The sequence below is a fragment of the Syngnathus acus genome, chromosome 10 (genome assembly GCF_901709675.1).
Source record: "Syngnathus acus chromosome 10, fSynAcu1.2, whole genome shotgun sequence".
Lineage (NCBI taxonomy): Eukaryota > Metazoa > Chordata > Actinopteri > Syngnathiformes > Syngnathidae > Syngnathus > Syngnathus acus.
In genome coordinates, this window is record NC_051095.1 from 17,534,314 (window position 1) to 17,547,406 (window position 13,093).

At 43.3% G+C, this 13,093-nt stretch overlaps 1 protein-coding gene across 2 annotated transcripts in view; it reads left to right on the forward strand.

Moving 5' to 3' along the window:
- Positions 1-13,093, forward strand: part of klhl4 (kelch-like family member 4) — a 37,205-nt gene continuing 24,112 nt past the window's right edge. Inside the window, exon 1 of one of the 2 annotated variants that reach the window (XM_037261421.1) lies at positions 1-774. Coding sequence is in view for 1 of the 2 variants with exons in the window: in XM_037261420.1 (XP_037117315.1) it covers positions 11,761-12,212 (452 nt within the window). In the remaining variant the exon portion in view is untranslated. Of the gene's footprint in view, positions 775-11,369; positions 12,213-13,093 lie in introns of those variants that run through there. The other variant, XM_037261420.1, reaches the window with a different exon arrangement.

Below are 13,093 nucleotides of genomic sequence, written 5' to 3' on the forward strand. Positions count from 1 at the left end.
ACGAGGGGTTCGGTGAATTCGCATATGAAACTGGTGGGGTTCGGGACCTCCAACAAGGTTAAGAACCACTGACATATACAGTAAATAGATGACCCCACCTTGAGTATGTAGTTTCCACAGCTGTAGCTATTGATGCAGGCAATGTGAAGCGATTTGTGAAGCTGCCTCATACACTTGCTGCTTGGAGATGTACTCTGTATCATCAAGCCAGAAGTCATTGGATTAATGGCTCAGGTCAGTGTACCAGACACTACTGGAGATATAAACAGAGGCTCAGAGGGGTTGAACCTTTTCCATTGCTGGTGCCTCCCTTAATGACCTCCTGCTAAACGTTAGGAAAGCAAGCCCCTTCGCTGTCTGTCTCTTGTCTCAAAACACATTTATATATTCGTTGGCTATCACCTCAGCATTGTATTGTTTTATTGTCTTTATTAATTTATTGTTTTATCTATCTTTGTTTTCAAGTTAGATTTTTCTGTGCAGTACTTTCTATGCTGCGATGGTTGTTTTAGTGTTCGGTGAATAAAGTTAAATTGCGTTTAGCTGCGTGTTCAGTGAAAGAAGCATTAGACCTCAAATACAAGACAATCCTTGCATGATTCTTGTGACTCTATACAGAGAAAGGAAGGAACTGCTTCCTTTGAAAGAGGAAAGTGCCCCCCTTTCCTTTGTGGAGAGGCAAGCATTTGTGTGCTGTAAGAGAAGACAGAGTACCGCGCAGTTGTGATGGTATTGCATCTAAAAGTTTGTTTCAAACGTTGAATCCATTTTCAGGTAAGATAATATATTACTCGATAATAACTTCAGAGTTGACAGAACATATGGAGCATTTCTGTCATCACTGCTGGGCCAAACATTGTTACTGTGTGTGGTTATGTACCTTTATCTTTTCACAGATTGAAAAAGTGAATTCTAATTATTGGTACTACTATAATGACTAGCCTATCAACTGTACTATGACCCATACCATCTTCGGTCATAAAAAAAAAAATGTTAGGCCACCTTTGTTTCATGACTTTTCTGTTCACTTTAAATGTTGCAAGGTAGGTGACAATGACAAGAAAACTAGCTCATAAGACTTTACTCATCGTTTTCCATAGTTTTCTAAATAGCGTTCTTAAATCAATAGCTATGGAGTTGTGGTGCCAATAACATTGACTTTTATGCATTCCATGTTTTGTTAGCGTAGGTGAAGCACGAAATAGTAATATGTAAGTAGTAAGTAGTAATTAGATCTCAGATCACTTTAGCAACTATCCGACAAAGCGTATTAGTACTATGTTTTCCCGTGGGAGGAAGATAGTGTATGGCAATGGGTTTTAGCACATAAGTGTTACATGTGACATCGTGTGTCTTGTGGAGTGCAGCCAGATGGTGTCCTTGACTCCTGCGTGCATTGAAGATGTGACCCAATGTTATGACTCGCTTCTATATATGAGGTCGTATTTCATTCAAATAGACTTCTGTTGTCAGAATATAATGAGACAAAATAGTTTATTTGTTATGAGTATGACAATGTGAATACATTTATTGGACAAGTTGACATTGTTCTAAAGGAATAGGGCCATTTTGTTGCATATACAGTTGTGCCCATGCATTGTCTCTGGCAATGAGATTACAGTTTGTTGGTTCGGTCTGTATCATGTAATTTTTCTGCTTATCACAAATAGATTGACAATATACCCTACCCTTTTATTGAATCATGTTTTCTTATCAGAGAGCCTTTCCCTCTGGTTGCAGAAAATGCTACTTACCACAATGTGGTCTAACAAGCTCTTTGTTATCGGCTCAACCTTAGCAGAGGTCTGTGCTCTATTCTAGTTATATACTTCAAAACAAGTAATAAAACACATAGGCGATCTGACTGAAATTGCCAAAGTTGCTGACACAATGTGCCTTGACTTTAGTGCAAGCACAATAAAACGTAGTCAAGATGGACAAAGTCATTACTTTGGGTACTAAAACCAAGTTAATTACATTTTTATGGCTGTGATTTAATTGTTTTTGAAAGATTCCTTAATCCTCATTATTTATTCTTCTGCCATTAATTACACTTAATGAGCATGGCACCGCATTGCATCACATAATTCATAACTGTAAGAATAATAATAATAAAAAGTACTCATTTTAGCCTGTGTTGTTTTCATGTCACTGGCGTATTTTATTGCAAAACAGTCAAGATCAAAAGGTAAAGAAGGTAAGGTGAGTTCCACTTGCACAGTGAAAAAAAAAATCTTGTGTCTGGTAAAAGGAAAGAGTAAAAACCCTGCAGGGATTTAAGCATACCTGGGATACTCACACCCTGTCATGCATTTCAACACTTTCAATTACCAGGACTCAATTGGGAACAGATTGTGTATGTGGTCCCCTTTGGGCTCCAAAATAACATAACACTACAAGCCATAAAATCTGTTTTCATGGGTAGATATTGCACAAATTAATAATTTATTGTTTTGACCTTTGACTGCATATAAAAAATTTGTTTTTACCCCGGGCACAAACATTTTACTGGCTACTATGAAGACTGTATTACACGCACTTATTTAAATTATTCTACTCTGTGAATAATTTACTTAGCATTTTGTTTTTGTTTATACGTATTGTATATTTGCAAGGTATTTTTCAGGGGAAAAAAATAAAACTGTTTTATTTTGTGCTGTGACAGTCAACCATGCATACTTTTCGTCTTACTGTAGGGTTTTGTGATAGCATTTCTATTTGAAAACGTATTAGAACAAAAAAGTATAGCTTTACAGGAACCTTTTTCTTGGTCCAAGAATTATTAGACCTCTCCAAAGATTAATACATGAAATAGATTTGGCCTGAAATTTGTAACAATAGCAAGCAAGCATCACATTAAATCACCCTCTTTACAGCACAAAACCATTAGGGAGCATAGTTGTGTGGTATCTATAGACTGCTATGATAAGCTATGATGCAGAGCTGGGCGTTCCGTCCCAGTGACGGAATGGTCCGTCTGTCCGTCATGGACAGCCAATTTGCAAGTAAACGACGAGAAGAAAAAGTTAAACAAATGGACGGTCTAAGGATGAATGGAAGTGGTTTTTCGTCTGTCTGGCATGGCACATTTATCTGTAATTGATCCGCCGATCACGTGGAATTAGTACATTTACGTTGACTGGAGGAAAGGTGGTGGGGAGGTGGCGGAGAGCACGGGCACTGGGTATGCACCAACATTTCTGTTCTTCTACTTATTTTTGTCATATGAATGCTGTTTTTTAAGGAGGTTATTTGTAATCAGGAAATAGATGCAATCCACAGACTGTGAACAGAATATGATTTATAGATATTGTCAATGTTTGTATAATTACCCCATTAAATTACCTTGGCATGGGGGCTTAATCCGATGCCAGTGGACACAGGAGTTGGTTACAAATAACCTTTTCGTTGCTAATGCCCACACACTCTTCCCAACGTAAGGTGGGAGGCGGCGGAGCGGAGGCGGACGAGAGCTTTCGAGGTGGCAAATTGAAGCCGTTTGAGTACAAGTTTGCCCTTTCATCTCTGCAACTGGAGCCTGTTTTTATAGTTCACAACAGAAAAGACTGTTTCCATTTTCATGATTTACATTAAGTAACCTGCACCTCACCATAAAACATAAACATAATGATGTCGATAGGGACGTCAGGAGCAGAAAATGTAGAAATAGGCTCTTACACAAGTGAAATGCAGTCCGAGAGAGTTCTCGCTACCTTAATTCTGCATTTAGAGGAGCTCAAGTATGCAGTTTATTCTCAACACTATTCCCAGTTTAAATTTGACATACTTGAGGCTGTTTTGAGGGCTATATATAAGGCATGGAGCAAATTTTTAAACATTGACTTGTTAAAAAAAAAAACCCATACATATCTATCTATATATATATACGTATATGTATATAGCTGGTTAGCACGTCCGCCTCGAAGTTCAGAGGGTGCCGGTTTGATTCCACGTCCGGCCCTCCCTGTGTGGAGTCTGCATGTTCTGCTCGTGCCTGTGTGGGTTTTATCCGGGCACTCTGGTTTCCTCCCACATCCCAAAAACATGCATAGTAGGCTGATTGAGCACTCCAAATTGCCCGTAGGTGTGAGTGCGAGTGAAGATGGTTGTTTGTCTCTGTGTGCCCTGCTATTGGCTGGCAACCAGTTCAGGGTGTCCCCTGCCTACTTCCCAATGACTGCTGGAATAGGCTCCAGCACACCCGCGACCCCCATGGGGACAAGTGCTACAGAAAATGGATGGATGGATATATTGTTGCACCTAATTATAAGCCGCACCAGCTAAAATTAAGGGAGAATCATGTTTTGTCCATATATAAGTCGCACCGAACTATAAGCCGCAGGTGTTTTAATGTTTAATTACCATTTGTAAGAGAATGTACACAAAGAAGATTGTCAGGAAAGAGACGCATACCTTTTATTAACATAATGTTTATTGACAGAGATGAAGGAGCTCTGCAAACATACAAACGTATAAATCTCAACCAACACGACCATAATAAATTTAATGTGCAGGGAACACTAGTAACACAGAACTAATAATAAATAAAACGGGATCACGTACAGGGGTAAAGTTGGCAATGCGATACGAGCTACACGTATAGCTCCGGAGAAGACATGACCGGGAAATAAATACTGAAAAGGGTGACGCAACAAGATGTTATCAACAATAGCCCAGTGCCCTCTAGTGGCAGGAGGAAACCTCTATAGTACATGAACAGCTCTATTTCCTTCATTAGGAGCCAAATCGACTGCCTTTAACTTAAAAGCGTCATCATATGCATTTCTTTTGTCCCCCATAATGAGGGTTTGTGTATCACTGTCATCTGTTAGCGCTAGTCCTTTGACAGTTTACCAACTTGAGGGTGAAATGGCAGTTAAGGCTGCTTTCTACTAGGAAATCCAGCTTCCTACTAATGTAGCGAGTGGGATGACAAAAAGAATGCCTACATTCATTCTTAGGCCCTAATGGCTGCTCTTTCTAGTTGAAATGGGACATTTCTCACACATACATAGTATACAGTACACTTGAACCTGATCGTCCCAACAGAATGCTTTCACAAACTTGTTTGTTTTCATGAATTTCATGGTCCTCCAACTTACCTTTATATGACCCTATTGAAGTGGTTTATTCACAAGAGTGGTCGGTTCATGAAATGTAAATGATTGCTCTGAAGCTTTGACAGGCAGCTCAATGACCTTGAGTGTTCATCAATTTATTTATTTATTTTTGCTGTTCTCAAAGGGGGCTTCCAAGTCAGTGGAGGGGAATATTTATCTGCATGGTCACATTCACGGAGAAAACCCCAAACCTCACTTTCTCCACAGCGACACCACTGACACTCCCTCATGGGACTGTGTTTGATGTGAGAGTCACAGCAGATGTGCACAGATGCATGATGCATTTTGGTTTGTTGCGTTGTGTATACACAACACACATGAACAAAACTGGTGCACTTCTGTTATAGAAAAGCCCTTCAAATAGTGGTCCCCAAGTTGCTTCTTGGTTATAATGGTGGTCCCTTGGACAAAACCAGTTGAAAACCCCTGACTTAACAATATGTGCTATTGTTAATACTGATATTCATCTTTGTGAAGACACTGGTCATGTAAATGAGTTCTCACAATATTTAGGAAACAGAAACATATATGCAACATTATTTTCATAAATCTCTGGTAGTGTTCACATTTTAAATGATTCTAAAACATTCCTAGAAAATCACAATGTCCTACCACTGGTGAGCTATTTTTTAGAACAGCCCCGCAGACTACTCTTGCGGGTTGTATAGCAGGGGTTATCAATGTAGCATCCATGGGCACTAGGTAGCACGTGGGCACCACGTTGGTGACCCCTGCTAAGCATGACAAACTCTACAAAGGATGCTGCTATTACCATAAGCAGCCATGTAGTAAGCAGTTAAAGCAGGAAACACCTTACTGTGTTCAGGTGTGGCCTCATCATCCTGGAGCGGAAAGCCTTGTTATCTCTCTCTCTCTCTCTCTCTCTCTCTCTCTCTCTCTCTCTCTCTCTCTCTCTCTCTCTCTCTCTCTCACGCGCACACACACACACACACACACACACACACACACACACACACACACACACACACACACACACACTGAGCAGAGTCAGGGGTGACATTTTCTCAAACGCACGGTCTACAAGTGTGTACCGTATTTTTCGGACTAAAAGTCGCTCCGGAGTACAAGTCGCATCAGCCATAAAATGCACAATAAAGGGGAAAAAAACATATATAAGTCGCACCGGAATTTAAGTAGCATTTTGGGGGAAATTTATTTGGCAAAATCCAACACCAAGTACAGACATGAACCAGCAAAAACTGGCTAAACGATACAGTATGCTAACGTGACATAAACACAAACGAGGAGCTGAGCATGGGCCGACGTAACATTAAAACCATCTGTGTCACTCCAAATCAATGAATCCATCGATCGAATTCTTCGTCCTTTCTGTAAACAACGCCGTGTGTGCAGCGCGCCGCTGACGTCGGACTCGTCATCAGTTAGTGAGCCGATTCTAAAGATTCAGTTCTTAAGAGAACTGGACTGCGCATCTCTAGTACAAAAGAGTGCAGACGACAAGGGCTGCCAGGTCGAAATAGCCGACTGGTTAGTGACACGGGCTCTTGCTCGATAAGTACCTGGTTCGATCCCAGGTGGGAGCATATGCCTAAATGAGCTTTTAGAATTGGAACCTCGCTTTGTATGTGTACGTATTTGCAAACAAATGCAAGTATTTATGAGTAAATACATGAGGTGGCCCCACCCCCAAGTTAAAAGTGCCGCACCCTCCCTCACCCCCACTTTCTGATTGGCTGGTTGATCTGTGACGTCACTTGGACACGCCATTAGGTACACCGCCATTTTCAAGTGTACCTAATAACAGGCCACTTTATTAGGGAAATATCATGGTCAAAGGTCACAGGTGTCTAGTCCTCGGTGCCGCGTTCCAATATGTTTTCCAAGTTACCCTCGTTAAACACACCTGCGTGAAAAGATTTTGGTCATTTTCACGTTCTGCAGGAGCTAAAACTTTTCACGCAGGTGCGCTTAACGAGGGAATCACACGGACACGCCATTAGGTACACCGCCATTTTCAAGTGTACCTAATAACAGGCCACTTTATTAGGGAAATATCATGGTCAAAGGTCACAGGTGTTAAGCTCTAGTCCTCGGAGCCGCGTTCCAATATGTTTTCCAAGTTACCCTCGTTAAACACACCTGCGTGAAAAGATTTTGGTCATTTTCACGTTCTGCAGGAGCTAAAACTTTTCACGCAGGTGCGCTTAACGAGGGAATCTTGGAAAACATGTTGGAATGCGGCCCCGAGGACTACAGCTTGACACCTGTGACCTTTGACCATGATATTTCCCTAATAAAGTGGCCTGTTATTAGGTACACTTGAAAATGGCGGTGTACCTAATGGAGTGTCCAAGTGACGTCACAGATCAACCACCCAATCAGAAAGTGGGGGTGAGGGCGGGTGTGGCACTTTTCACTTGGGGGTGGGGCCACCTTATGAATTTACACATAAATACTTGCAATTGTTTGCATATGCATACGCATACAAAGCGATTCTAAAAGCTCATTTTGGCATATGCGCACACCTGGGATCAAACCGGGTTCTTACCAAGCAAGAGCCCGTGTCACTAACCAGTCGGCTATTTCGAACTGGCAGCCCTTGTCGTCTGCACTCTTTTGTACTAGTGATGTGCAGTCCAATTATAAGTGAACTGAATCTTTAGAATCGGTTCACTCAAAAGATTTGTTCAAAAGAATCGTTCACCGAATCGTTCGCTACACTTTCTTATTTATTTATTTATTTATTTATTCCTTTTTTTTTTTTTTTTACTTCGTGTAGTGTACCTATTGAAGTGTCCATGAGGTGTACCTAATCACAGGCCACTTCATTAGGGAAAAAGCTTAAGTGAAAGTGAAAAGTGCCACACCCGCCCTCATCCCCACTTTCTGATTGGCTGTTTGATCTGTGACGTCATTCGGACACTCCATTAGGTACACCACCATTTTCAGGTGTAACTAATAACTTTATGCATTTTTTGTACGTGTCAAGAAATGTGTATTTGACTACTTGCTCTTTATTTTGGGGGACACCAACACATATTACACAACGTAAAACACGTATTGTCATATAAAGCAGTTAACCAAATGTCAGATTTTTGTTTTCATGCCCAAAAAATAAAAACAAGGAATAAAACACCAGACAAGTTTTAACAGGTTTTAATGTTTATTAAAATAATAATAATAATAATAAAAGTAAATTTCAAACCAGCAATCTAATGTGAAATTGCAGTAGATATATTGGATAACAATATTTAAGCGTATATATGCATACACGTTATTTAAAAACTACTATAAGTGTTATAAAATCAAGATTACCCATAGAGAAGCATAATCTCCCCGTTGTTACATAACGGTGCATCCCTTCATGCAATAAAGTTAGCCGTTAGCTTGGAGAAAACGTGCATAAAACAAGTGGTGTTTCAGTGAGTGGTTCTTTCTCTCCTTGGCAAATCGTAAATCTACATTCTGGCTTACATAGTTCACGCCAGGAGACGCAATACGTTCACTGACTGATCCGTTGATGCAGGAGAAGGCAGTTCACCGATTAACTCGTTCGCGAACGGGAAAGTCAGGATTCGTTCCCGCACTGATCCGTTCTCGAGATAAACTGGATATGCAAATCACTCACTCACTGACTCGGTTGGGAACGGGAAATGCAATTCACGACTCGTTCGTGAACGGGAAGTTACGTAATTTCCTTCTTCGTTTTGTTTTACGGCGAGGTGGCACCAGCTTCAATGCGCATTACCGACACCTACTGGTTGAAGTCATATGAACTGAAAAAACACTCGTTCACTGAAAAAAAATTGTTCTTTTGAAGGAATCGTTCACTCTCGAGCCAACACTTGTATTTAGACTTAGACTTAGACTTAGACAAACTTTATTGTCATTTTGTCAACACTAGGTGTACACAAAACGAAATTTCGTTGCATACGGCTTTCAACAATGTAGTGGTATTTCGGCTGGTTAAAAAGTGACATTCTATATAAAAATATGAAATAAGATAATTATAAAGTACAAAGTGCAGCAGTGATAAAGTATGTAAACAGTGCAGGAGACAAAAGCAGTATTTACAAGTGTGCAGAGGAATGCTACGTTTGAATGTTCAACAGTCTGACGACAGCAGGGAAAAAACTATTGCAGAACCTGGTGGACCTGCAGCGGATGCTGCGAAACCTCTTCCCAGAGGGCAGCAGGGAGAACAGTCCATGGTGGGGGTGTGATGGGTCACTGATAATATTACGGGCTCGGGACACGCAGCGCTGGGATGACAAGTCCTGAATGGAGGGAAGAGGAGCCCCGATGATCCTCTCTGCTGTCCTCACCACTCTCCTCAGGTTCTTCCAATCGGAGGCGCTGCAACCTCCACACCACACCGAGAGACAGCTTGTCAGAATGCTCTCTATGGTGCTTCGGTAGAACGTCCTCATGATGGGTGGGGGCAGGTGGGCTCTCCTCATCCTCCGCAGAAAGTACAAGCGCTTCTGTGCCCTCTTGACCAGTGTTGTGGTGTTCACAGTCCAGGTGAGGTCGTCTGTGATGTGGACTCCCAGGAATTTAGTGCTGCTGACCACCTCCACAGCTGAGCTGTTGATGATCAGTGGAGCGTGGTGAGGCTGGTTCTTCCTGAAGTCGACGATGATCTCCTTCGTCTTCTCCACATTCAGGATCAGGCTATTTTCTCTGCACCAGCCCACCAACTGCTCCACCTCCTCTCTGTAGTCCAGGTCGTTGTTGTCCCTGATGAGGCCCACCACCGTTGTGTCGTCTGCAAACTTCACGATGTGATTGGTGGTGTACCTGGGGGCGCAGTCGTGTGTCATCAGGGTGAACAGCAGGGGGCTCAGGACGCAGCCCTGAGGGGAGCCTGTGCTGAGGGTGATGACATCTGAGGTGTTCTGTCCGACCCGGACTGACTGAGGTCTGTTGGTGAGGAAGTCTAGCAGCCAGTTTCGAAGGGGGGTGCTGAAGCCCAGGTGTTCCAGTTTTTCCACCAGATGTTGTGGAATGATGGTGTTAAACGCTGAGCTGAAGTCCAGGAACAGCAACCGCACGTGGGTGTTCCTCTCCTCCAGGTGAGCCAGGCTCAGGTGAAGAACGGAGGAGATGGCATCCTCACTAGAGCGGTTCTGCCGGTAGGCAAACTGGAACGGATCGAATGTTGGGGGGAGTCTGGAGACTATGTGTTCTTTGAGCAGCCTTTCGAAGCACTTCATCATGATGGGAGTCAGTGCCACAGGTCTGTAGTCATTCAATGAGGTGATTTGAGGTTTCTTCGGCACCGGAATGATGGAGTCAGCCTTGAAGCATACTGGCACTTTGGCTTGGTCCAGCGAGATGTTAAAAATGTCTGTGATGACACCAGCCATTTACTCAACGCGGGCGGAACGAAATACTGAACGGATAAGAATGACTCGAAGTGAAAGCAGAGTTATCGCCGAGCTCGCCACGTTTGGCCACGAGTGGCTCCGTCGCTGCGCTGGAACTCCTCGGATTTAGGGTTCGACTTCCCACCCCTGCGAAATGTGCTAAGCATGAATGTACTAACGCTTGTCAAACTTTTCCTCGCAGCACTATCCGCTTTGCATTGCGCACTTCTCTCAACAGAGAAAAAAGTAAGGCAGTACCTTTTTAGAAGATTAGCCATTTTTTTTTCTTTTTTCTTATTTACTCATCTAGGCTGTTCTAAAACACCAGCTCGTATGCTTGATACATATTAGATGAGGTAAAAAAAAATCCCGTCATTTACTTCATGTGGTGTACCGGCACAAAAGTTTGCAGTGCTGAGGACATGCGGAGTCATAGAACGAAGTTATTTCGAAGCACCGATGGCCAAGCTGCTGGGCACATAGACGGTAGTGTTGGCTCGTGAGTTGGCTCGTGAGTGAACGATTCGTTCAAAAGAACGACTCATTTCAGTGAACAAGAGTGAACGAATCACTTCCTGACTCCGGAAGTCAGTGAATGGAACTCAGTGAGGCTTCAATTATTCCACAGCCATAGTGCGCCCTCATGCGGTTTAAAGTGAAAATAACATGTGAAGTGATCAACTATACTAGTAAGTCAGTAATGTGTTAATGATCAAGTAAACATTTGTGAATAATTACAAATATAAGTCGCTCCTGAGTATAAGTCGCCCCCCCACCCAAACTATGAAAAAAAAACGAGATTTATAGTCCGAAAAATACGGTAATTACGTGCGTGTGTGTGTGTCAAACAGACATGCAGAGAGAGAGAAGGAGAGAGAAAGGGGGTAGAGAGAGAAACATGGGTGGTAAAGGGGAGGGAGTATGGATCATGCATGTGCATTAACTCAGCTCCAGCGGCGCAGCAGCAGCAGCAGCCGCAGCAGCAGCAGCAGCACCAGCAGCAGCAGCAGCACAGGAGGCAACGAGAGAGAGGAAGGCATAGGCGGAGAGTTGGAGGGAGGCTGCTTAGAATAAAAGCTGCAGAGGACTGCTGCACATCACTAAAAGAACAATAGAGGTGTAAGAGAGGAGGGAGCTGGGGGGTGGCCATGAGTGGAGTGAGACAATAACGGAGTAGAAGAGGCATCCTTTAGTCAGTGAGGACTGAAACCGAGGCTCCTGTCTTGTCTGCTCTCCATGTTTTTGGGCACCCACCGTACCATTGCCCTCGTCTCCAAAGCCAGGGGAGAATGTCGGGGAAGAAGGAATTTGATGTGAAGCAGATCCTCAGGCTCCGCTGGCGCTGGTTCAGCCACTCGTCCCAAGGTTCGGCAGGAAGCGGTGGTGTCGGCGGGATAGGAGGTTACATTCAGCAGGATGGCACCGACCACAGGGGGACCCCGGTCCAGGGCCGGCTCAAGAGCCATTCCCGGGAAAGGGGTGGAGGAGGACTTAGGAAGTCAAGCAGCCCGGCCCACAGTATCCTGGCGCCGACGCCGGGACCCACTCCCATCAGTGTCAGAGCGGGTCAGCATTCATGGCAGCAACAACAGCAACACACCGTGCCGGGCCTTCAAGTCAATGAGGACACATCCAAGAGGGCTTCCTCACCCAGCACCACCAGGAAGGAGGACCCCAACACGGGCAAAGAAGATGTAAAGAGCAGCAAGGAAGAACCTGCAGAGATGGAGGCCAGAGAGAGGTACCATTGTTGACCTCACAGCCCATGTGTTCATGTGGTGCAACTTGAGTCACTTACATACGCTCACTCCACAACACCTGCACAATCTAATGCATTTTGGTTAAAAAAGCGCAGTTAAAAACATCTGACATTACTGAGATTCAGAAACATGTTTCTTATTGTGGTTGTTGCGTGGAGCGGTGTAGATAGAAGTGCACTGTCTTACAATGAAAGCTAATTCTAATATTTTCTCTCTCTACAACCACGGTCAAACACAAACACAAGTGGTACAGTAAGCCTGTTTGTTTGGAGTCACAGGTTCAAGATCTGGTGTGGATAGAAAAATATGGAAATTAGACTGGTTGGTGGAGGGCGGCCAGTTTACTTTGTGAGACCCCCCTTGAGTAATGCAGCCTCTTCATTTTGACATCCCTCCACAAGCTACCCTACGTATGGCAAAATATTGTACTGTAAATGAAAATGCTTTTCTGAACTGTGCTGATTAAGTCGAAGCATCAATGTATCCAAAAAGGGCCTTTGGGGAACTTTGATTAACTGAAGAGTGTATGCTGTGCATGTTAGCTTTGCTTTGAAGTGTTTGGCAAAGTACGTCTAATGAATAAGGCAAGGAGACGCCACTGACCTCGGGACTCACTTTCATGCTCCACAGCTTGTTGGACAGGGTAAATCATTGACATATTGTTTTAATTATTCAGTAGACATAAAGCCTCAAGTTCATTCCCTTTTGAGCCCAGATTTGCTATCTTCCAATATGTCATGTCTTTACACCGACGGTGTCCAACTTTCATGGGGTTAATGTATTAGGCGAGAAAAAGGCGTGACATCACTTAACTGTCAGTGGGCCTTTTAAACAGAAAGCACCGCTATCACATGAATTACCC